This window comes from Mustela nigripes, chromosome 2 (assembly GCF_022355385.1).
Source record: "Mustela nigripes isolate SB6536 chromosome 2, MUSNIG.SB6536, whole genome shotgun sequence".
Lineage (NCBI taxonomy): Eukaryota > Metazoa > Chordata > Mammalia > Carnivora > Mustelidae > Mustela > Mustela nigripes.
Genome location: NC_081558.1, coordinates 125,373,807 through 125,398,092, shown reverse-complemented (window position 1 = coordinate 125,398,092; position 24,286 = coordinate 125,373,807). Strand labels below are relative to the sequence as shown.

General features: G+C 39.7%; 1 protein-coding gene across 1 annotated transcript in view; it reads left to right on the top strand.

The window, feature by feature from the left end:
* The first annotated feature begins 8,275 nt into the window (after nucleotides 1-8,275).
* The window catches only part of PRKCI (protein kinase C iota), a 69,381-nt gene continuing 53,370 nt past the window's right edge, over nucleotides 8,276-24,286 (top strand). The window contains exon 1 of the mRNA XM_059391566.1: nucleotides 8,276-8,608. Coding sequence (XP_059247549.1) covers nucleotides 8,508-8,608 — 101 coding nt within the window. The 5' untranslated portion in view covers nucleotides 8,276-8,507. The remainder of the gene's footprint in view (nucleotides 8,609-24,286) is intronic.

Below are 24,286 nucleotides of genomic sequence, written 5' to 3'. Positions count from 1 at the left end.
CCAAGACCACAGGATCATGACCTGAGCCAAAGGCAAACACTCGACAGATGGAGCCACCCAGGCATCCCCCTGACTTAAAATTTTAAAATTAAGATTAAATAAAAGGGGACACCTGGGTGGCTCAGTGGGTTAGCGTCTGCCCTTGGCTCAGGTCATGATCCCAGGCTCTGCGGGAGGCCTGCTTCCCCCTACTGCCTCTGCCTCTCTCTCTGTCTCTCATGAATAAATAAATAAAATCTTTGAAAAAAAAAAAGACGAAATATAAAAGGTTGCTAAACGAGAAAGAATGAGTATGTCAGGTGGTGCTACTCGGTATACTGTCATTTATCTACGGGAATACAGTGAGCCTATTAATTGATTGTGATGAGAACAAACTATGTGTGGGTTAAAGTAATTCTCTAATTACAACAAATCCAGACAGAATTTACATATGTGGTTAGATCATGGAAAACAAACAAATAAAAATACGAATCTAAGAATTTGGGGATGTTAATTTTTTTCTTCATCTGCCAGAAATCAGTTTCCCTGTTTCAAATTCGTGGTATTTTAAAATTATGCTAAGGAATGAAAAGCTTTGAAGCAATGATAAAAATCATTGTCATTTCACTTCTCTGGACTTCATTTGTAAAATAAGCCCCAGATTTTTTGCTCCTCAAACTCACCATTGGGCCAGGAGCAGAAGTATCCCACAAAAGCTGGTCTGAAATGCAGAATCTGGGTCCCATTCTATACCTTTTGAAATCAGAATCTGCACTGTAATAAAATCTCCACTTACTCTGTATGCATATTTAAAGTTTCAGGAATGCCTGTGTGGCCCAGTTAGTTAAGCGTCTGCCTTCGGCTCAGGTCATGATCCTAGAGTCCTAGGGTAGAGTCCTGCATCAGGCTCCTTGCTCAGCAGGAAGCCTGCTTCTCCCTCTATCTCCTGCTCCCCGTTTGTGCATGCTCTCTCCCTCTGATGAATACATAGAAATCTTAAAAAAAAGAAAATGAATTTAAAAAAAAGTTTCAGAAAACGGAATTAGATGATATAAAGTAAATTCTAGCTAGGAAACTCTATGAACCTATGATTCAGGTTGAAAGGTTCCAGATTAGGTAAAAATCAGAGTCATTTCCTTAAAAGCTGTGTTTGACTTGAGTAAACGGATTGCTCAGCAAGCCGAACTAACTTTTCAGGTCACAGCTCTAACAGCTTTAAGGCAAATAGCAAATAAAGACTCGCTCTGCTGGTTTGCTGTTGCAGCTTCCTTCCTCTTTCACTAAGATTAATCTTAAGTGGACATGAACCAACATAAAATCATTTAAATATCAAATTAAATAATTTCATATATGTTGAATACCTAGAATTTTCTAAATGCGAAGAATTTACAAGGTAAGATTCCTACTCTCGAGCCACCTCATGAAGATAGCACCTTCGCTGTAAAGTCTCCCATGTCTGGAGCCCTTTGCTGATTTAATTATAGACTGATGCATAATTTGTGATTTTCTGGAAGAAGAAGCCATACTGATTCAGTGAAAGATCTGCTCAAGTTGCAGGATGATAAGCCCAGTGTGCCGATGAACTAACCGGCAGCTTTATCTCTGGAGTGCTGCTCCCATTGACATTGTATGTGTGATTAAGCAGCCAGAAATCATTATAGACTAGGAGCCCTGATTTTTCCTCTGATTTCTCTGTGGCCCAAAATAGAATATAGTTTAATTCAAGGTCAGCAGAAATTCAATATGAAAGTATTTGAACCAATAGGAAGTAGGTGGAGGTTGTAGGGAGAATGAGTACGTTGTCTGTGGCAGGGGAGAGGGGTTGACTCTAGAGGCTAAGAGAAAGAATTGGGGCGCTAAAAAGGCCAGTGCTGGGGTGAGTGAGTGCCTGCAGCCTCGAGAATTTATTAGATAAAATTTACATATTCAGTTGACTGTGCCAGCGTCAAGAACAGGTTTGCTTTTTCAAATTGGAGGGGAGCTAACATTTAATGGTTGATTGCAGTTAGTGACAGCAACCTTGGGTATGCAAACATCATTAGACAATGATACTTCTAAATGAAGTTTCTATGTGTTGAGGGAGGCCCTTTCAACATGTGCCTTCCAATCTAGCCAGACACCAGGGGATTCTTCTGGTTCCCAAAGAAGACAAGGTAGTATTCATGAACTGTTGCAATTATTCCTTACCACAGATTGGCACACAGCTTGCTATTTTGCATATTTCCCCCCTCTTTATTGGTATATGTCCCGACATTCTACCTGGATTATACCTTTCTTGAAAAGAAGACAGTAGTGCCTGACACCAATTAACCTTATAGGATTTAATTATGCTGCGATTTCCTAGACCTCTTTGAGTATTCAGCAACTTTCATTAAGTAAATGTTTTATAATTTTTGTATCACTGACTCCTCCACTTAATGGAGCTCTCCATTAGTGGCTCATAAAGCAAACCTCTTGTTTCTTGTGTTTTGACATTAACATAGTGCTCCTTTACATTTTAAGAATTAAATAATTAATCCAGCCTCGGGACATCCTTATCAAATTAAACAAAGTCTTATCCTCATCCTACAGATAAGAAACATGAAGCAAAGTGGTACTACTCAGTGTCAACAGCGTCAACAGTGTCAATCTAGCAGGATCTGGGCTAGGTACCCGGGACACAGTGATGAACCAATTACAGTTCCAGCCTTACAAACGTGTCAGCAAGAAAATAAACTATGGTACTGTACAAGATGTGCTATATTTGACATATAAAACAGAATGCAGAGCACAAGTACAAAGAGAAGAATTAAGGGAATGGGTACCTAATGGTCTAGTGGAGCAGAGGTGAGTGTGTAAATGGTTCCTAGAAAAAGACAGTGGCAGTTGGCCAGGACCGGTAGGGACTGAGTTTGGGAGGGCATTTCAGACAAGCAGAGGGTACTATGGAAACAAAGACAGGAATATGTTGTCATTGGCATAAATAAATGAGTTTCTTTTTTTGTGATTGTCAGGCAACATATAATATGAATCTTAAAATTATTTTAAGTTCAAAGCGAGGACATTTTGGGTGCCTGGGTGGCTCAGTCGGTTAAGCATCTGCCTTTGGCTCAGGTCATGATCCCAGAGTCACCGGATCAAGTACTGCATCCAGCTCCCTACTCGGCAGGGAGTCTGCAGCTCCCTGTCCCTCTACAGCGACCCCCCCCCCCCCAAGCTGTGCTCTCTCTCTCTCTCAAATAAATAAGTATTTTTTTTAAAAAGTGAAGACATTTTATTTTACTTTTTAAAGATTTTATTTTTAAGTAATATACCCAACTTGAACTCACAATCTCAAGATCAAGCATCGCATGCTCTACTGACTAAGCCAGCCAGGTGCCTCAAAGTGAGGACATTTTAAATAAGTTAAGGCTAAAACTGCTCTATGTAGTGTGGGGGTGAGATTGGGGAACATAATGGGAATAAGTTTGTGAGGCTGGAGTGAAGGGAGTACCCAGATAATGAGGAGATAAAGTAGGCCATGTCAATGTGGCAGTGAGAGGGCAAAGAAGAAGGGGTAAGAAAGTCATGGGGGTATTCTCCATTTAAATCAGCAAGGTTATGGGGAGCCTGGGTGGCTCAGTGGGTTAAAGCCTCTGCCTTCAGCTCAGGTCATGATCCCAGGATCCTGGGATCGAGTCCCCCATAGGGCTCTCTGCTCAGCAGGAGCCTGCTTCCTCCTCTCTCTGCCTCTTTACCTACTTGTGATCTCTGTCAAATAAATAAATAAAATCTTTTAAAAAAAATCAGCAAGGTTAATTAACAAAATAAAACTAAACTCTCTCACTAACCTCAGCTGTCAGGACTCCAGTCACGAGTTTAAGTCGTGGCTTCTGTTCTTGAAGGTGAGGTACAACAGTGTGATAGTAAAACAGGATCACACAAGACCCATGTCTACTATTCATTATCTCATTCACCATTTTCCAGGCAGGATATTTTTGCTCCACATTGGGACAAGTACTTTTGTGGTCACAAAATAGGAAAATCTTGGCCAAAATATTTTAAATCTCTTAAGCCTGTGGATTTGCACATTAATTAATTTTCCCTATTAAAGTTATTGCAGTGAGTCAAAGGCAGGTTAATTCAGCCCAGTGCTCAATGTTTATCTCTGCAGGTCACAAAGTCAGCCCCCCCTCCCCCCCGCTGCAAATGATCAGGACTTACAGTTTAAATCCTTTTTTTCTCCTTTTAATGACATTATCCCATGCTCAGTGTATCCCATGCTCAATTAAGAATGCTACGTTAAGGGCAGCAATCTTACTCAAAGCTAAGTGTATTAGTAAGCACCATTAGCAAGCACGGACAGAAAGAAAATAGCTGTGGGAGATTTGGTCACAGTGTCTACCATTGAGTTTACATTTTCTACCATTTGATTCTCAACTGAGGAAGAGGCATCAGAAATACCGTAGCAGTATTTGCCATCAACAAGATGGCAAACAAGTTTTCGTATCTGATTCTGACTGCAGCCACACAGGTGAGGCTCAATAAGACTGAATATAAAGGTCAACTTCTTCTGATTATTCTTGTAAAAGCAGCTCAATCCATAGAAAGGAAGTGGCATTTTCCTAATGATATGATTAATGTGATGCCATGTTCCTTTTAAACCCTTTTACAGAGTTTTTTCTTTTTCTTTAAAGAAATGGCTTTTTTCTTTAAAGAAATGGCTAGATAGTTTTCAGGGTTTTCTTTTGTTATAACATAACATAACATAACATAATTTCTTTGACCTGATCATCCTGTAAGCATAATTCTTTGTGCCTTATATCTGTTATAATTTCATCATATTGACTTTAAAAACTAATGTCAGAGCACTTACAGAATGGAAACACGAGGAGCTCCCTATATATACTCTCCTCAGTGAAACAAACGTAACTCATGAAAATTATAAATAAAAATATAACCATTCAATCAGACCTTGGGGCCATTTATGACCCAGGGCATTGTCAGAAGCACTGGGGCAATCATTTTCCAATTAGTGGAGACTAACAGCTAGGAATAGGATCAATAGAGGCAAACTAACCAAAGGCTGGATAGGGACTTGAGGAAAAGAGTCAGAGAACCTGACTAAAACCACTGTCATCCCCCAGGGGAGGGAGAAGGAGTCCGGGTGTCAGCTTGGGGAGATGCACCAAAGCCCTAAGGAGACATCAGAGCCTGCACACTCTGGGAGAAATAAACTCCCCTCAACTTGTCTGGCCAAGTCACTCAACAAATAAAGAAGTGAACAACAATGACAACAAAAGTTGGAGCCAGTCTGGATCAGTCTCCTGAGTTGCTACAATGGAAACCTATAGCTTGCAACAAAAAAACAGTGAGACATACAAACATGCAACTGAGCCCCATGCACGCAGAAACTGCCTTTGAGAGGATGCAGATGTTGGACTTAGCTGACAGGAAACAATGCTTATGAGTGCAGATTTGGAATTCTTCAAAAAAATACTAGCAAACTGAATGGAGCAACACACAAAAAGGATGGTAAGTCACAACCAGTTGGGATTTGTCCTAGGAATGCAAGGTTTGCCTACATCCAAAAATCAATTAATGTGACATACCGTATCAATAGAATAAAGGAAAAATGGGATTATCTCAATAGATAGAGAAAAGGCACTAAATGAACACCAGCACTTTTTCAAAATAAATATAGTCTAACGTCTGTCTGGCTCAGTAGGTGGAGTGTGGGACTCGATCTCCATGTCTTGAGTGCAAACCCCATGGTGGCCACAGTGCTCACTTTAAAACCAAAGAAAGAAGTAAAGTCAACAAACTAGGAGTAGAAGTTCCTCAACCTGACAAAGGGCATCTGCAAAAAAAAGGGAAAAAAAAAATCTAGAGTAATCACATCTGATGTGTAAGACTGAAAACTAGCCACGTAAGATTGAGAATAAGACAAAAATGTTCACATGCTCCTCTTTATTCAACATAGTACTAGAAGTTCTAGCTAAGGCATTCAAGCAAGAAAAAGAAATAGAAGGCACCCAAATTGGAAAGGGGTAAATCAATTTGTATTCTAAAATGGCATAATCTGGTGTACAGGAAATTCTAAGGGACTCACCAAAACACTATCAGAACTAATGAGTTCAGCAAGCTTGTAGAACACTGGAAATATGCAAATTTAGTCTTCTACACTGGCAATGAATAATCAAAAAATGAAATTAGGATGGGAATGTAAACTGATGTAGTCACTATGGATAACAGAATGGTGGTTCCTGAAAAAATAAAAAACAGCAGTATGATAAGATGCAGCAATCTCAGTTCTGGTTAATTAGCCAAAAAAAACCAAACACTACCTTGAAAAGATATTGCACCCCATGAAGCATTATTTACAATAACCAAGACATGGAAACACATATTTATTATAAATTCTTATTGATGACAAAGTAAGCAATAAGCCTCCTCTGAAAATAGTAATTACCTTCAGAGCATGAGCAGGCCAATGATGAAGGATTTTTCAAACTTGTAAGAATCCAAAATAAAAAGCTCTCCATGCCATACCTTTCTAAATTCTCATTTCCCCATATAACATAAATTTCCTTTTGTCACAAGCATACTAAATTTTCTATTAATCCAATTAAAATTTCACACTCTCACTCAGAAATAGTTTATACTTCATAGCTAATTGATTCATATTTAACATGTTGATACAGGTCCCCAATTCTCAATCCTCTGATACCAAGTCTTTCACCAGGAATTTTTTTTTTTTTTTAAGATTTTATTTATTTATCAGAGAGAGAGAGGGGAGAGAGCGAGCACAGGCAGACAGAATGGCAGGCAGAGGCAGAGGGAGAAGCAGGCTCCCCACCGAGCAAGGAGCCCGATGTGGGACTCGATCCCAGGACGCTGGGATCATGACCTGAGCCGAAGGCAGCTGCTTAACCAACTGAGCCACCCAGGCGTCCCTTTCACCAGGAATTTTTATTTAGAGTTTATAATCTAGGGGCAGCGGGGTTGGTTAACCAACCAACCAACAAACCATCCAACCAACCAACCAAGGAGCTCAGTTGGTTAGGGGCCTGCCTTCAGCTTAGGTCATGATCCTAGGGTCCTAGGATTCAGCTCCCCTCTGGCTCCCTGGTCAGCAGAGAGCCTGCTTCTCCTTCTCCCTCTGTGGCTCCCCCTGCTTTTGCTTCTCTCTCTGTCAAATAAGTAAATAAAATCTTTTTAAAAAAGTGTTTATAATCCAAGTTTGTAGCAATTGAAGGACATCATGCCAGACTAAGTGTCAGATGTAACTGATGAGTCAATCCTCCAACCCTATTGATCATAATAGAGAAAGTTATTTCCCTGATTATTCCAGCCTTTTTAGCATGTGTTGGTGCCAGGACTGAGGCAGGAGCTGGATTCCCACCTGTATTTGCAGTATGTGACAGAGCCAAGATCAGTGGAAGGTCGGAGACAAGGCTACAAGGTCAGATCTGTTATACCCTAATCTTTAGCTAAGCAGTGATAGAAAAAAAATAGAAAAAAAAAAACAATGCTGATGGATGGACTGGGTAAATACTGTGCACCTGTGCCATGCGATGGCACTATACAAGGGCCGAGGTATGGGGGCTGCAAAGGAAGAAATGTCGGTCTTTCATCATACCTTCCAGTTGAGTTTCCTCCTTTATTACGTTCATTATTACATTTGTTACCTATGTTATTAAATTCTTTCCATAAAAGAGCTTGTGCTGAGCCGGTTACCAAAGTCTTGTTTCCCAAAAAGGCACTGTATAATTGAGATGATTTATGCAATTGGAAGGGAGAATTCATCAGGCGACAAACTGAAGATCGTGACGAAGCCCAATCATTTCCAGTGACCTCAGATGCCCAAGCTGGATTCAGGATTTCAAGCCGAACCCTTACCGCGGGGTGCAAGCCGGAGACAGACTCGGTTAGAGAGCAGGGGCGGATGGTTTCCGACGTAAAGAACCTCCAGTCCCAGAATCCCATCGGGACTCCAAATCCCAGAAACCCGGCAGGGCTAATCTATCCCAGTCCCTAGTCGGCTGACCGCGGACGCAACCAAGTTTGGAAACCGGGGTGAGATGCTGCCGCCTTGTGCCCTAAAGTTTTCCCTGCAGGAAGGGGGCTTTGTAGGGAGAACTTTGGCATTCTCTCGGTCACAGCTTCCAAGAAGGTCTCCCTTCCGGCCCGTGTGATGTGACAGGCTGCGTCTCCCATCCTCTCTCCCCCTTTTCCTAGCCCCCGTAAGAATGGTGCAGCCGGGCGGTGAGGCTCCTTGAGATGGATCGATGGTTGCGCCCGCCCTCCCCCGGAATGTGGGCCTTTGGAGCGAGCGAGGTGGGAGGGACCCGAGCGGGGAGGCGTGCTGGGCCCGGGCGGCGGGAGGAGCCGCGCGGTTCCGGCTGCCCCGGCGAGGCGACCCTTGGGTCCGCGCCGCGGGCGGAGTGGACAGGTAAGCAAGCGGCAGCCGCGCCTCTGGAAGAGGCTCGGGCAGCGGAGGGCCCCCACGGCGCCCGGCGCGCCCCCCGCACCCACGGCCTCCCGCGTTGAGGCGGGGGAGTAAGGAGATGCCGACCCAGAGGGACAGCAGTACCATGTCTCACCCGATCGCAGGCGGCGGCAGCGGGGACCATTCCCACCAGGTCCGGGTGAAAGCCTACTATCGCGGGTGAGTGTCTCAGAGTAGGGGTGGGGGTGGGAGGGGAAGGGAAAGGCCCGCTCCACTTGGACTGGAGGCGGGGAGGGTGAGGGGCTGGAGATGTGGGCGAATGGGTCCGGGCGGGAGCCTCTAGGGACTCACGGTGGGTGACCAAGTGGTCGGGGGAGGAGCATGGGGCGCTGCGTTGGGGCACCCCAAGGTGTGTTTCAGGGCGCCCGGGAGTCGCGCGGCTGATGGCTCCCGACTAGGGTCCGAGGGAGGAGTCTTGGAATGGAGCACGTCCACCTGGTGGGTTCGAGAGAGACTCGCCTACTAAGAGATTTACTAGGGCTTTACGTCATGAAGTCTGAATGTGTTTGGGGTTGCGAGTTGATTCCGAGTGATGCCTCAGTGAACTAAGTTTGCTCTAGGCTTGAAAGACAGGACCGCTTTAGTTTGCTGGTTCTTTGAATTACCAGAAGGCCTAAAGCCTCTGGTTCTCTAAGTCAGGTTTACCTTCCTCGCCTAGAACAGTTCACAAAGTGTATCCGGACTGTGGTCAGGCTGCCTGTGTATTAGACATAGGAGTTATTATTTAAGAGTAAAGTTGATGGTTTTTAGGGATGTGCATTAGGTACTTATGTCTCGCCGAGATTAGGCTGTATATGTGTAGATTAGAACTGTGAATGTTTCTTTGTCAGTGTTGCTTCAAGGACCATTTTGATGGGGAGAGATACTGCAAAGAGAGAAGAGGATGGTTTTAAAATCTGTGAGCTTTACGTATATTATTACCTGTTACAACTCCTGTGCTTACACCAGTAATAACCCAGTCCTAATATTGTTGTATTAAATCATAGTCTATAATCAGTGACCTGACGGACATATCCCCCTTCTCTTGAATTCAGTTGTGGTTTGAAATACGAGATAGTTATATTTAGTAGCTTTAGAGAGGTGAAATGTTAGTGTGAACATGAAGATTTGAAGTTAAGGGTTAACAGAAAACCCAGAGGCTTTGGCCTGTCTGACTGTTTGTCCAAGCAGAAGTAAATTGCTTAAAAAAAACTCAAGTACTAGGAGGTTGAAACTGCAATGCATACTTTTACATTCCGGAGGGGATCAGTGAAGATAGCAAATTAAAAAAAAAAAACAAAGAAACAAAAAAACCCGCCTCTCTTGTTTTGATTTCAAAGGAAATGGAAGCCCTAAAATGTGTTATTGGTTTGATATAACGACTTACTAGTTCTCTTGCAGCCATGTAGCCTCTGACTTCTTGTTTATTAGGTTGACTGTATTCAGCTGTAGTTTACAAGAATTATTTTGGACAGTATCAGTGTTTTTGATTAAATTGATCAAGGAGGTCTTCAGTTTAAGACAATACCTAGAAGTGTGTGTGCCTGTTTTTTAAAAGTCTGTAGTGGTCCCAAGAGATGTTTTGACTTGAATATGGTCAGCTATGAACTTTGCAATGTGGGGGAAAAAAGTTTTTGCTTCCTTTATCTTACCTTTAACTTGATAGATGAGGTATTTCACTTTACTTTCTTTTTTTTAAGAATAGTGACTGGTCATATAGGCTTTTTTCTTTTTTTTTTTTCTTTTTTTTTTTTTTTTAAAGATTTTATTTATTTATTTGACAGAGAGAAATCACAAGTAGGCAGAGAGCCAGGCAGAGAGAGAGAGAGAGGAGGAAGCAGGCTCCCTGCCGAGCAGAGAGCCCGATGCGGGACTCGATCCCAGGACCCTGAGATCATGACCTGAGCCGAAGGCAGCGGCTTAACGCACTGAGCCACCCAGGCGCCCTAGGCTTTTTTCTTAAGTAAGATTTTATTTATTTGACAGACAGAGAGTCAGAGAGCACAAGCAGGGGGAACAGTAGAGGGAGAGGGAGAAGGAGGCTCCCCACTGAGCTGGGAGCAGGACTTGGGACTCAATTCCGGGATCCTGGGACCACGACCTGAGCTCAAGGCAGACACAACCAACTGAGCCACCCAGAGAGTCACCTCACTTTCCATTTTACAAAGTTGACAGTCCATGAGTTATTAGGCCTAGAGAATGAAATATATAGTAGGCGTTTGGGTTTTTTTTTAAGGTGTCTCATTATTGACATTTTAAAAAACTGGATTAAATGAATATACTCACATGGTAGGAATGTGCAGATTGTACAGAGGTATAAAATAAGTGACTTTCATCCCATTGTCCCAACTTCCAGAGGTATGCTGTTAACAGTTTATTTCTGTTCTTCTGGTGGTTGGCTTTATTACTTTAAAAGTTATACTGCTGTTTCATGATTCAACTTTAGATAGTACCTCTTAATCCCGTCCTCTCAAAGATTAGAAATTGGGTGAACACTGCCTTTTGCTTGCCCTTCTCCTGTTTGGTGCTTCTCAATTTTTGATTGTTAAACCATTATTTTCAGTTCTCTGGTTTACATTTATGACTTTAAACAATATAAATTCTTGTCTTACTAAATTTAAATAATTTCCAATAATTTTAACTATGAAGAGGAAGAAATTTAGCTCCCCCCCATTTTTACTGGTTTTACAAATAGAAATAGGCCTAGTTAGTAAATTAAAATTACCATAAACGTCTCCTTTGGAAAGAAATCAAAGTCTGTTATATTTCAGGAATGTAGGTGTCATATTGTCTTGGCTTATTGCTACAATTATTTTTATAAAAGAGAATAAAAAAGAACATATAATCCTTTAAGTGCCTGACTAGAATTTCTTCAAAACATTCAAGTTAACATTTTGTTTTTTAAAATCTTATCAATTTGGGCACCTGGGTGGCTCAGTCGTTGAGCATCTGGCTTCGGCTCAGTCATGATCCCAGGGTCCTGGGATTCAGCCCAGCATCGGCAGGCTCCCTGCCTAGCAGGAAGCCTGCTTCTCCCTCTCCCACTCCCCTGCTTGTGTTCTCTCTCTTGCTGTGTCTCTCTCTGTCAAATAAATAAATAAAATCTTAAAAAAATAAAATAAAAATCTATGAATTTTTGTTAAAGAATTTTTTTTGCCCTTTATTGCTTTTTATTCATTGGAAGCTTTCTAACAGTGCCTTCATTTCAAGCCTCATTTAAAGACAACATCAGCACTCTCTAAATTGTACCAATTTCTGTCCCCTGAAATTAGATCTGTTAAGATTATATGTTTATTAACAATAGTCTAAACCGGTGGTTTTGATATTACATAGTCAGCTGCTCATTACTACAGATGAAACTAAAATGAGTCACCAGTGAGGGTAGCTAATAAACAGGTAGGCTAACTAGAACACCTACCTGATTTTAAAATAGAAAATTCTTCCTTTGTATCAAGAAATGTAAGGACAAGGTGCATTTGAAAAAAGTTTCTATTCTTTCAGATCTTATGAAAGGCTATTATTGGAAAGTTTTCTCCTATCCCCTTGTAACAGTGTTTCTTTCCAATGAACATTGAATCTTGGAATAGCCAGAATTTTTCAGTGAATCAATTGCCTTCTCCTTTCAAAGACGTGTATAGTGTTCTCTCATTCAGTTAAATTTGTTTAGTGCAAATGTGACATCCCTCTAGATGTAACAGATTTAATTAGATTTTTTCTAGTTTTTAAGCAGCAGATTAATAGCATTGTGAATCCGACTGGTTTGGGGTGCCTGGGTTGCTCAGTTGGTCAGTTGTCTGACTCTTGATTTTGGCTCAGGTCGTGATCTTGGTTGGGGTGATGAGATTGAGCCCAGTGTGGGGCTCCTTGCTCAGGAGGGAGTCAGCTTCATATCTCTCTTGCTGTCCCTCTGCCCCTCCCCCAGCACGCACTCAAGCTTTCTCTCTAAAATAAATAAATCAGTTTTCAAAAAAAAAAAAATCTGACTGTGTCACAGCCTATACACCCTTCTTTCCTTGACATGGGAGTTTGTCAGTGAGTGGCCTTCCTTCTTCAATCATTACCTAGTAGTGTTAGGAGGAAGAGAAACAGGTTTTGTTGGTTAGTGATAAATTGCTATTGTATGTGCTTATCCTTATATTAAAGTTACTTGATATTATGGGATAGAGTTTAACAAGGAAATGTCTGGACTACTCATTTCATTTTACATTATAAATGTATGGGAAATTTCACAGAAAGATTGTAAAAATGCTTTTTAAACCCACTGCCATTGAACGGTTATAACATTCTGGAGTATTCTTTTTGTGCACATCTACAAATAGGAGATTAACTCCTTGTGTTTTGGATTGTATAGCTGGTTCAGTGAAGAAGTATGCAGGATTTTTTTGTGAACAAGTCTTGGCAAGACTTGTTTTTAAAAGTATTGCAAAATAATTTTAGCAATATAAGGCATATCTCTAGAATGTTCTAAGGAAATACAAAGAGTATATTGAGTTGGGAGTTGGGGGAATGTTAGTTATTAGTCTTGGAGCTTCTGGCATGACACCTAACCACAGGACAACTCCTCATAGCTTTATCAGAGGAGAAATGACTTGGTGGCCTGGTGCCCAAAACCAAAATAGCTCTCTCAGAAATTTGAATCAGATAATACAGAGATAAATTGCTTGGTAGCAGTGAAGACTGGAGCTGCAGAGTTAAGGGAGAGGCTAGTGAGGCCAGCACCAACCAAGTACAAACGTCAGGTCTGAGAAAGCAGAGGAGGAGGCAGTTTTCTGTGAAAAAATTCTTCCTGGAGGTCCATGAGAGCTTTCTAGTACAACTCTGAACCCTCTTGTTAAGGTAACTTGAGTGTTTGGGTTTTTTTCCAAGGTTGAAGTGAGCGTAGTGAAAACCTGAATTTTTAAAATTCCACTCTTGCTTAGGATTTCATGTATTACCTAAAGTGTGTTTAAACTCACTTTAATAAATATTGTTGAATACCTGCTGCCTACTCTAAGGTAGGCACATGGTGCTAGGGTGGACAGAGGGTGTAGAGGTGACTAATATAAGGCTCTGCCCTCAAGGGACTGAGGAACTTCTAGGAACACAGACATAGAAGAGTTAATAAAGGAGTGTGTATGTGTTTATGGTAAGGTCCTTGCAGGGTTGGATATTGGGGAGGGGTTTGGGAAACCTTCTAGAGGATGAAGCATTTGAGGCTTTTAAAGGATAAATAGGTTTGCCTGGTTGATGAAGATGTGGGGTGAGGGTCATTCCAGGCATTGCACAACTGCATGGTATGTTTGGGGAATTCAGATCAGTTTAGTTGTTAGTCTCATAGTCATTCCTTATTAGGACATAAAGTGTGAAGTGGGCACTGATAAGTGAGGCTAAGAAGAGGTTCACAAGCACTACTCATGAAGATTCTTGAATATCATACTTTGGGCTTCGGACTTTTTTTTCATTTGGTGAGGGTTTTAAGTAAGAGAGATTCATGCTTAGATTTTCATCTTAGAAGACTCACTCTCAGAACCAGTATGGGTGATGAGTTAGCAGTGGATGAAGACTAATTTGGAGGCTTTGGAAGTAGTCCAGCTGAGAGAATCAGAGGGGGAGAAGAGGCTACGGATTGAACAGTGATTTTAGGGGTAGAATCAATATGAATTACACATTGATTGCCTGTGGGGGAAAAAGGGATTCTGACAACAATGGGTTTCTTATTTGAGAGAGACTAGGGAATAAAGGAGGAAAAGATTAGTGAGAGGAGGTAATTCATTATGTGGAACAAGTAACTGAATTTTGAGTTCTTCATGCTTTGCAGGCATCCAGGTGGAAATGCCTAGAATTAACTGAAGTGCCATTTATTGTGTGCCTGCTGTATGTCCCAAGCCCTGTACCTGGCAGCTTACCTATGTAAGAATGTGGCTGAGAATGATGATAGAAACAAAAATGCAACCAGTTATCAAATGCAGATGACAAAGGCAAAGGACTAAAACTATATTTTAACAATACAGACATACCTAAAGTGGAAAGTTCCCCTTCTCCCCTCTCACCCCCACTTCCTAATGGTATCCATTGTTAATAGTTGGGATATTCTGCATCATATTAATATGTCTTTAAGTATAGATATTCTATGCACACAAACCCTTTTTTTTTTTCAAGTAAACAGATTTGTATTTCTACACGTTTCTGCAACTTGAATTGTTTTCATTCACGATCATCTTTCCATGTGAAGGTGGGCAGGGATAACTAGAGACATTCATAGAGAGAGCAGACTGCTTACTTTATAATCGATGTATAGTGTTCTCTAGTGTTGTTATACCATAATTTAATCTTTTCCCTGATTGATGAGCATAAAAAATTACCTTCATTAAATCAGTATTTCAAATTATGCTGAAGGAACATCCTTTTTATTTAGTATATATTCTTGCAAACATGGTCTAAAATTTGCCTATTTTAAAACTTGATAATTGTCTTCCAAACACCTACCAATTTATGTTTCAAACAACAGTGTACCAATGAAGTATTTTCCTTGTGTTCCCAACTGCACATTATTGGTCTTTAAAGTTTTTCCCAGTGGGGGCGCCTGGGTGGCTCAATCAGTTCAGTATCTGCCTTCAGCTCAGGTCATGATCCCAGGGTCCTGGAATCAAGCCTTCCATTGGGCTCCCTGCTCAGCTGGGAGTCTGCTTCTCACTCTCCCTCTGCTCCTCCCCGTGCTCCTGCGTGTGCATGCGCTTGCTCTCTCTCTCAAATAAATGAAATCTTAAGAAAATAAATAAAAATTTTCCCAATTAAAAAAAAAATTTTTCCCAATAGGCAAAAAATGCTAACTTTTTTTTACAGCTATCTTTTTATACATTACTGATCATTTGTAGTTCTGCAGCTTGTTTAGTCATGTCTTTTGCCCAGTTTTTCTCTTGGATTCTTTTTTTTTTATTAGTTTATTTGAAGGGGCATTGACATTTTGTCTGTTAAAAAAGTTGCCAACATTTCTGTAACCTGTTTGTCTGGGTTTTTCACTTTAATCAAATCCATCTGTTTTTTTTTTCCCCCCCTTCTTTTTAGCTTCTGGGTTCTCTTATGTGTATTTCCCATCTAAAAATATTTTTTGTATATTAATTATGCAGTTTTTCAAGTGATTATCTTTTCAATCAATCTGATATTTAGGGGTTTAGTTGTTTGTGATGTACTGATACGACTTAATTTTTTTTAAAGTGTATTCTAATATTGTTACTGAATAGGTTCTTTAACCACTGGGCTGAAGGACAACTTTGTTCCATACTAAATTTTTCAGATGAACTTAAGTACTTTCTATTCTGTTTCATTGATTTTTTTTTTTAAAGATTTTATTTATTTGAGAGAGAGAGAGTGAACATGAGCAGAGGGAGAGGCAGAAGAAGAGAGAGAGGGAGAATTAGACTCTCTGCTGAGTAGGGAATCAGATGCAGGACTCTGTCCCAGGTCCATGTTATCATGACCTCAGCTGAAGGCAGACAGACACTCAACCAACCTGAGCCACCCAGGTGTCCCTTTTTTCACTGATTTTGGGGAGAGAAATATATTTTTGCACATACCGCCATTAGTTTAATTATTTTAGTTAGTTTTGATATATGCTATGGAAAAGTCATTTCATTAATTTTCTATTTCCACATTTCCTTGGCTCTTCTTGTATATTTATTTTCTCTTCCAGCTTAGTTTTTGAAGGTTTTTCTAGGTTCCAGAAAAAAAATCTTTTTTTTTTAAATTTTACTTTATTTTTTATTTTTTTTAAAAAGATTTTACTTATTTATTCCAGAGAGCAAAAGTGAGCAGGGGGAAGAGCAGAAGGAGAGGGACAAGCAGATTCCCATTTGTGCATGTGGCCTGATGCAGGACTCGATTGTAGGACCATGAGATCATGACCTGATCTGAAAGAGTCAGACACTTAAAAGACTGAGCCACCCAGGTGTCCCCAGGAAAGAAAAAATCTTGCTGGTATTTTGATTTGGAATTGCTTTGAATTTATAGGTTAATGTGAGAACTGATAGTTTTATAATACAGAGCTTTGCCTTTTAACTATGAGGTATAATACCTATTTATTGATTTTTTTTTTCACTAAGGTTTCTGTCCCTTAGATTTTACACATTTCCTGTTAAATTTATACTTAAATGTTTTATAATTTTGTTCTTTTTGTGAATGCAGTATTTTGTTTTCAGAGGCTTATGATATATCATCTATTTTTGAATATTTAAGTTTAAGTGGTCACCTTAATTCTAATAATTTCTTAGTGAACTTGGAATTTATAGCTAGATAATATCTGCAAATAACAATTTTGCCTCTTTAATATATATCTCACTTATTTTTTTTACTATATATTTCGCTTATTTTTCTTAACTATTTGGCTAGGTTTTCTAGACAGTGTTGAATTTTAGCAAGATCTTTTATCTTTTTTTTTTTTTTAAGAGAGGGAAAGGGGGAGCAGGGAGGGGGGGACAGAGAGAAAATCTCAAGCAGGATCCATGCCCAGCTTAATGTAGGACTCCATCTCACCACTCTGAGATCATGATCTGAGCCAAAATTAACAGTTGGACGCTTGACTAAGTCACCTGGGCATCTCTTACCTTAATGAGGTATTATCAATAGTTAGAAAAATCTCACAAATTATCTCCAAAGATGCCCAGTCTCTTTTCCCCCTCTATGAGGAATGCTAAAAAGCATAGAAACTAATCTTTATAATGTATCCAGTTGTTCCAAGAACTATGATGAGTGTTTTCCCATCATTTTAATTTAATCTTCACGGCAATATCCAGAGGCAGATACTATTATCTTCATTGTATGGATGGTAATGTTGAGGCTTAGTAAGCCACAGCACAAAGCTGAGTCTTAACCCTTCAGAGAATTTTTTTTTCCTTTTACTATAGGGATGGGCCTTTTTAAAATCACTTTTTTGCTTTTTTGTCAAAGTCATATTTCATAGTTCTTTTTAAGCCAGTTTTCTTTTTCTTTCTTTCTTTCTTGAGAGAGAGTGAGAGAGCACAGAGAGAGTGAGCAAGCACAGGGAGGGACAGAGGTAGAAGGAAAGAGAAATTCCAGCAGACTCCTCCCTGAGCTCAGAGCCTGGGGGTGGTGGGGGTCACCTCAGTCTCATGACCCTGAGACCGTGACCCTAAGCTGAAAGTAAGAGTTGGACACTAAACCAACTGCACCACTCAGGGCCCTATTTATCATCATGATCATTTAAAAATGGCAGTTGCTTTATGACTTTTTATGAATAAATTAGAGGAGTGGTACTATGAGATTGTATGAATATTCTCTTTCCTCAGAACTTTTAACCCAGTGATTTTACCATCCATGGATAATTCTGCCTAAATCTATTATATCAGTGATTACAAATAAGACTTTTTTCTCTTTATACTACATTTAATTTTGGAGAAAAGCTTATTTTGAGATAGCAGAAGGACTGAACTGGTGGTTCTTTTTTCAGGTTTATTTTTAAAAGCATTTGGTCCTACGGAAAAACTTTAGATTCTATATTTTAGAACATAGGAACATAATGAATGCTTAAAGCAGTTTGTCTTCTGAAGCCCAGTAGCAAAATTAAGACTGCCTTTTTTTTTCTTTTTTAAAAATTCAGCTAAAACTATATCTAAATTTGCCATTTGGGGAATTTTTGTGGTGAAGCAGACTATATTCTGTCGAAGACCAGTGGTAAGATAATTTATGCTAACACTGAAGTTAAAACCAGAAAAAAAAATCTTTCATGCACAATTTGTTTTATACCTTTAGAAAGTAATATCTTTATTTTGTAGCTCATTTTTAGCTTTAGGGCTATAATAAGGATCTGGTGTTTGTAGATGGTATGAACATGGTGCTTTTTCAATTACTTAGAGAAGTGTTTATATAAAACTCCCTTAAATGTTTTAGTTCCTGGAACTTAAGGAGTGGCAGTTGATAAAGCATGACTCCTTCACTGAGTCTCTTTAGGATGTTTGTACTTACATTTTTTAAGGATTATTTTAAAAATATTCTGATAAATATTTTTTAGCTCTTGCAAAATAAGATTTCTTAAAAATCCCTATTGTATACAGACATGCTTACATATGTGTTAATTTTAAGTTCATGTGGACCTTAATAAGGAAGTCATATTTTGATGATATCTGATACTGGTTTTTTTTCCCTTGCCTTCAAAAAACACAATGCCATACTTGTTCTTTGCCAGAGAAAGTCTCCAGGAGCTTTTACTTATTTAATTCTAAAATACATTCTTTCAACTTTTACTCCCTTATACTAATGACCTTAAGGGTATTTTGAAAGAAAAATTGCTGGGGGGGTGGGAGGGGGTGGGCAAAGTGGGTGATGGGTATTAAGGAGGGTGCTTGTGATGAGCATGAGGTGTTGTATGTAAGTGATGAATCCCTAAGTTCTACTCCTGAAACCAATACTACACTATATGTTAACTAACTTGAATTTAAATAAAAGCTTGGAAGAAAAAATATAATATTAAAAAGATAAATAAAATTGAACAACCCCCCCCAAAGTTGCTTTAAGGTTATCATATCTCTTAATAATGTTGTTAGAAGAAGGACCTATTTTCTATTTTTATTTTCTTTTTTAAAAATAAAATTTTAAAATATTTAAAACAATTTTATTAATAAAAGTCATTTTAAATTTTTTAAATATTTTGTTTATATTTTTTCTAGAAAGCAAATTTTATAATAAAATCATACCTTTATATGGTAGAGAAATTAATGATTATCTATACCATTCAGAAGAGTCTGTACAAAGCACATCTTTCCATCTCTGATCTCTCCCCAATCCCCAGTTCCACTACCCAGAGTTCCAGAGTTAACTACTTTTTAAATTTTGTTTTGTTTTGAGGCGCCTGGGTGAATCAGTTGGTTAGGCATATGACTCTTGATTTTAGCTCAGGTCACAATCTCAGTGTCCTGAGATAAGCCAGCGTTGGTCTCCACGCTGGGTATGGAACCTGCTTACGAATCTTTCCCTCTCCTGTCCCTTTCCCACTCCCTGTGCTCGTTCTCTCAAAAAAATAAATAAAAATAAAAATCTTGAAAATTTTGTTTTATTTTATTATATCTGTTGTTCAGTATGAAAGATGAGGAATTTAGTACTTCTTTGTCATTGTCTCTCCTGGTTTTTAGTTCTTCTAATCATTATGTTTGTAACTTAAATAATGTACCTTCTTCTGCTTTTCTTTTTAATTGTGGTTAAAAAAACCCACTTAATTTACATCTTAACCATTTTTAAGTGTACAATTCAGTAGTGTAACTATATTCACATTGTTGTGTAACCGATCTCTAGAGCCTTTTCATTTTGTAAAACTGAAACTGTACCTATTGAACAACTCCCCATTTCCACCCCCCCCCAACCCCTGGGAACCACTGTTCCAATTGAGTGGATTGATACAGTATTTGTCTTTTTGTGACTGGCCCATTTCGCTTAACATAATGTCTTCAAGGTTCACCCATGTGTCAGAATGTCCTTATATTCATTCATTCATTTGTTCATTCATTCATTCATTCATTCAGTAATCTCTGCACCCAATATGGGGCTGTAACTTGGGACCCTGAGATCAAGAGCCACATGCTCCCCTGACTGCTCCAGCCTGGTGTCCCAGAATTTCCTTGAAGGCTGAATAATATTCCTTTGTGTTTATAGATCACATTTTGTTTATCCATTTCTCTTTTTTAATTTTTTTTATTTTTTAAAGATTTTGTTTATTTCACAGAGAGAAATCACAAGTAGATGGAGAGGCAGGCAGAGAGAGAGAGAGAGGGAAGCAGACTCTCCGCTGAGCAGAGAGCCCGATGTGGGACTCGATCCCAGGACTCAGATCATGACCTGAGCCGAAGGCAGTGGCTTAACCCACTGAGCCACCCAGGCGCCCCTATCCATTTCTCTTTTAATGGACACTCTGGTTGCTTCCATCTTTTGGCTATTGAAATTAATGCTACTATGAACATGGGTGTACAAATACCTTTTGGAGTCCCTATGTCCTGTTCTTTTGGACCTGTACCCAGAAGTGGAATTACAGGATCAAGTGGAAATTCTGTTTTTAATTTTTTGAGGACCCTCCATACTTTTTCCTATAGCTGCTGCACCGTTTTACATTCCTACCAACAGTGCACAGGGCTTCTGTTTCTCCACATCTTTGTCAACACTTGTTATTCTGTTTTGTTTTATTTTGTTTTGTTTTGTTTTGATAGTAGTTATCCTAATGGGTGTGAGGTGATATTTCATTATGGTTTTGATTTGTATCTCACTAATGTTTAGCTATGCTGAACATCTTTTCATAAGCTTGTTGGCTATTTGTGTATAATTTTGGAGAAATGTTGGTTCAAGTCCTTTGCCCATCTTTATTTGGGTTATTTGGTTTTTTCTTTTTCTTTTTTTTTAAAGATTTTATTTATTTATTAGAGAGAAAGAACGAATGGGGAGGGGGGCAGAAGGAGAGGAAGAAGCAGACTCCATGCTCAGCAGGGAGCCCCTTGTGGGACTGAATCCTAGGACTCTGGGCTCATGACATGAGCTAAAGGCAGACACTTAACTGACTGAGCCACTCAGGTGCCCCCATTTGGATTTTTCTTGTTCCCTGTTTTTATTTTTAAATTATTAATTTTAGATAGAGTATTGACTCTACTAAGAAACATTCTGAAAATAAAATTTCTCCACATCTTGATTTTTCTTAGAAATTTTTACATTCTAAAAGTTTGTAACATTGTTCTCTTCTTTAAATTACAAATTTTTGTTTAAAGCAATTGTTAAAAGCATTTATGAGTTGCCTAACTGGCTCAGTTGGTGGAGTGTGTGACCTTGATCTTGGGGTTGTGAATTTAAGCCCTATTTTGGGTGTAGAGACTACTCAAGGATAAAGTCTGGCACACCTTAGGGGAAGGGGGTGGGGTTATGGATATTGGGGAGCTATGGTGAGTGCTGTGAAGTGTGTAAACCTGGTGATTCACATACCTGTACCCCAGGGGATAAAAATATATGTTTATAAAAAATAAAAAATAAATTTAAAAAAAAGTCTGGCACACCTGGGTGGCTCAGTTGCTTAAACATCTGACTTCAGCTCAGATCATGATTTCCAGGTCCTGGAATCAAGCCCTGCATTGGACTCCTGCACTCAGCAGGGAGTCTGCTTATCCCTTTCCCTTTGTTCCTCCCTACCCCCAACTGGTATGCACACGTGTGCTTTCTCTCTCTCTCAAATAAATAAATAAAATCTTTTAAAAACAACAAAAAACCCCACATTTATAATGAATGCTTATGTAGGTGTTAAGTACTTGAAGAGCCAAGTAGTATGATCAGATGCTTAAAGAAGGAAAAGTAATATTGCATAAATAAAACTTTTCTCTTTTAAAGGTTCCTCTTAACTTTGTTGTTTGGGGCTGGTACGTTTTCTTCAACACTTTTATTTCATCTGTTTTCAGTCATCTGGGATTTTTACTTTCTGGTCCGCTGGTGGTGCAGACTTCTTACTTCTAAGACTTAGATAATTTGGCATTTCAGTTTTCTTCTCTCTCTCTTTTTTTAAGATTCTATTTATTTATTTATTTATTTATTTTTAAATTAAAAAAAAAATTTTAAGATTTTATTTATTTGTCAGAGACAGAGGGAGAGAGAGCGAGCGAGCACAGGCAGACAGAGAGGCAGGCAGAGGCACAGGGAGAAGCAGGCTCTCTGCCGAGCAAGGAGCCCGTTGTGGGACTCGATCCCAGGACCCTGGGATCATGACCTGAGCCGAAGGCAGCCGCTTAACCAACTGAGCCACCCAGGCGTCCCTTATTTATTTATTTGACAGAGATCACAAGTAGGCAGAGAAGCAGGCAGAGTGAGGAGGAAGCAGGCTCCCTGCTAAGCAGAGAGCCCAATGTGGGCTCTATCCCAGGACACTGGGATCATGACCCAAGCTGAGGGCAGAGGTTTTAACCCACTGAGCCACCCAGGCGCCCCGCCATTTCAGTTTTCTGATGTTCCATGGTCCCTTCGAATGAAGGGATACAGATATGTGTTCCTCTGCCATATTAAGCCAAAGGCATTTGTTGCTTTTGTTTGTTGCTTTTAAAAGGTTAGTTGTGGAGGGGAAGGGTCAGAGCACAGTGTCCACCCCAGGTGTCATTAGATTTGGATTTGAATTCATATCTATTTTTTTTTTAAGATTTTATCTGACAGACAGAGGTCACAATTAGGCAGAGAGGTAGGCAGAAAGAGAAACAGGTTCCCTGCTGAGCAGAGAGCCAGATGTGGGGCTCGATCCCAGGACCCTGGGACCATGACCTGAGCCGAAAGCAGAGGCTTTAACCCACTGAGCCACCCAGGCGTCCCCATATTCTATTTTTTAACTGGGAGAGACTGGCAAATATTCCTTCATGCTTTGCTTTTTAAATCTGTAAAATAGGTTAGTCTGTCTAGTTTGACAGTTACTGTGAATGTCATATAAGATACAGTTTGTTTAAATGCCTGGAGCACATTCAGTATTCTATGAATGCTTATAGGCAAAGGAAACATAAACCGTGATAGTACCCTGTCAAAAGTGTGTTTTCTGGAAGCTGGTTTTCTCCTAGAGAGTATATCTTCTGTAGTCAGTTAAGAAATGTTTAAGTTCTTATTATGTTAATAGTTACGCGAATCTGTGAAACAGTCTGAGAATTCTTGTCTTCCAGTTGTGTATGGTTTAGTTGGGTATGTGTTATCAATGTATGAGTTAAATAACAGAAGATAGAACATAAGATACATGTTGGGCAGGTTTAGAAATGTAGACCATTGGGCTTGTGTGGTCGAAAAAGGCTTAATGGAGGTTCATGTTGAAATACCAGTTAAAGAATTGATCCCCACCTCCCCATATAAACTGGGCCTTGAACTGAGGAAAGGTCAGAATTAAAACTTGGATCATCAAGGTCTTCTGTGTGAAGGTCATGAGTAAACCAGATGTCTGTCGTAGAGTATATGTGTTGGGGATGGGTTCAATTTGAGAATAGAACCAGATTATTTAAAAAACTTAAATACCACACACAGAGAGCTGGAATTACAGATTTAAGAGACCCACTACATAGAGATAGTAGTTAAAACACTGAATGTGAATTAGGTTTAGGGAGAAAGAAAGAGTGACAGAGGATGAATGTGAGAGCGGGTGTAAAGAGTATCTTGTGATTGACAACCAAAAGAGACTAGAGTTCAGAAAAGCAGAGAACCAGGGTGGCATACTATTATGAAAGCCAAGGCAAGAGGGTTCTCAGAGGCAGGGGCAGAAAGTTCTGAGTTGCTTAGGGTGATTCTCAAGAAAAGGCCAGTCAGTTTTCATGCTCTGCTCTCTGCTTACCTTTGATAGCCCCTAAAGACTATAGTTTTTTTTACTTTTTTACAGATGACTTAAAATTCTAAACTCCTTATTTCCCTCTCTGTGCTCTGTGTTCAAGCTACCTATGTGTGTTCACAATTCTTCCTTTCTTCCGTGAATATTTCTCAAGAATCCATTCTGTGGGGCGCCTGGGTGGCTCAGTGGGTTAAGCCTCTGCCTTCAGCTTGGTCATGGTCTCAGGGTCCTGGGATTGAGCCCTGCATCGGGCTCTCTGCTTGGCAAGGAGCCTGCTTCCCCCTTTCTCTGCTTCCTCTCTGCCTACTTGTGATCTCTCTCTCTGTCAAATAAATAAACAAAATCTTAAAAAAAAAAAAAAAAGAATCCATTCTGTGCTAGGCACTGGGTCTAGGCACTGTGTTGGCCACTAGGAATATAACGAACAAAACAAAATCCCTACTTTCATCAAACTTATATTCTAGCAGGGGTAGGTGGTAGACCATAAACAGTAGTTTACCTGTTGGAAGTAACTTTCATCAAACTTATATTCTAGCAGGGGTAGGTGGTAGACCATAAACACT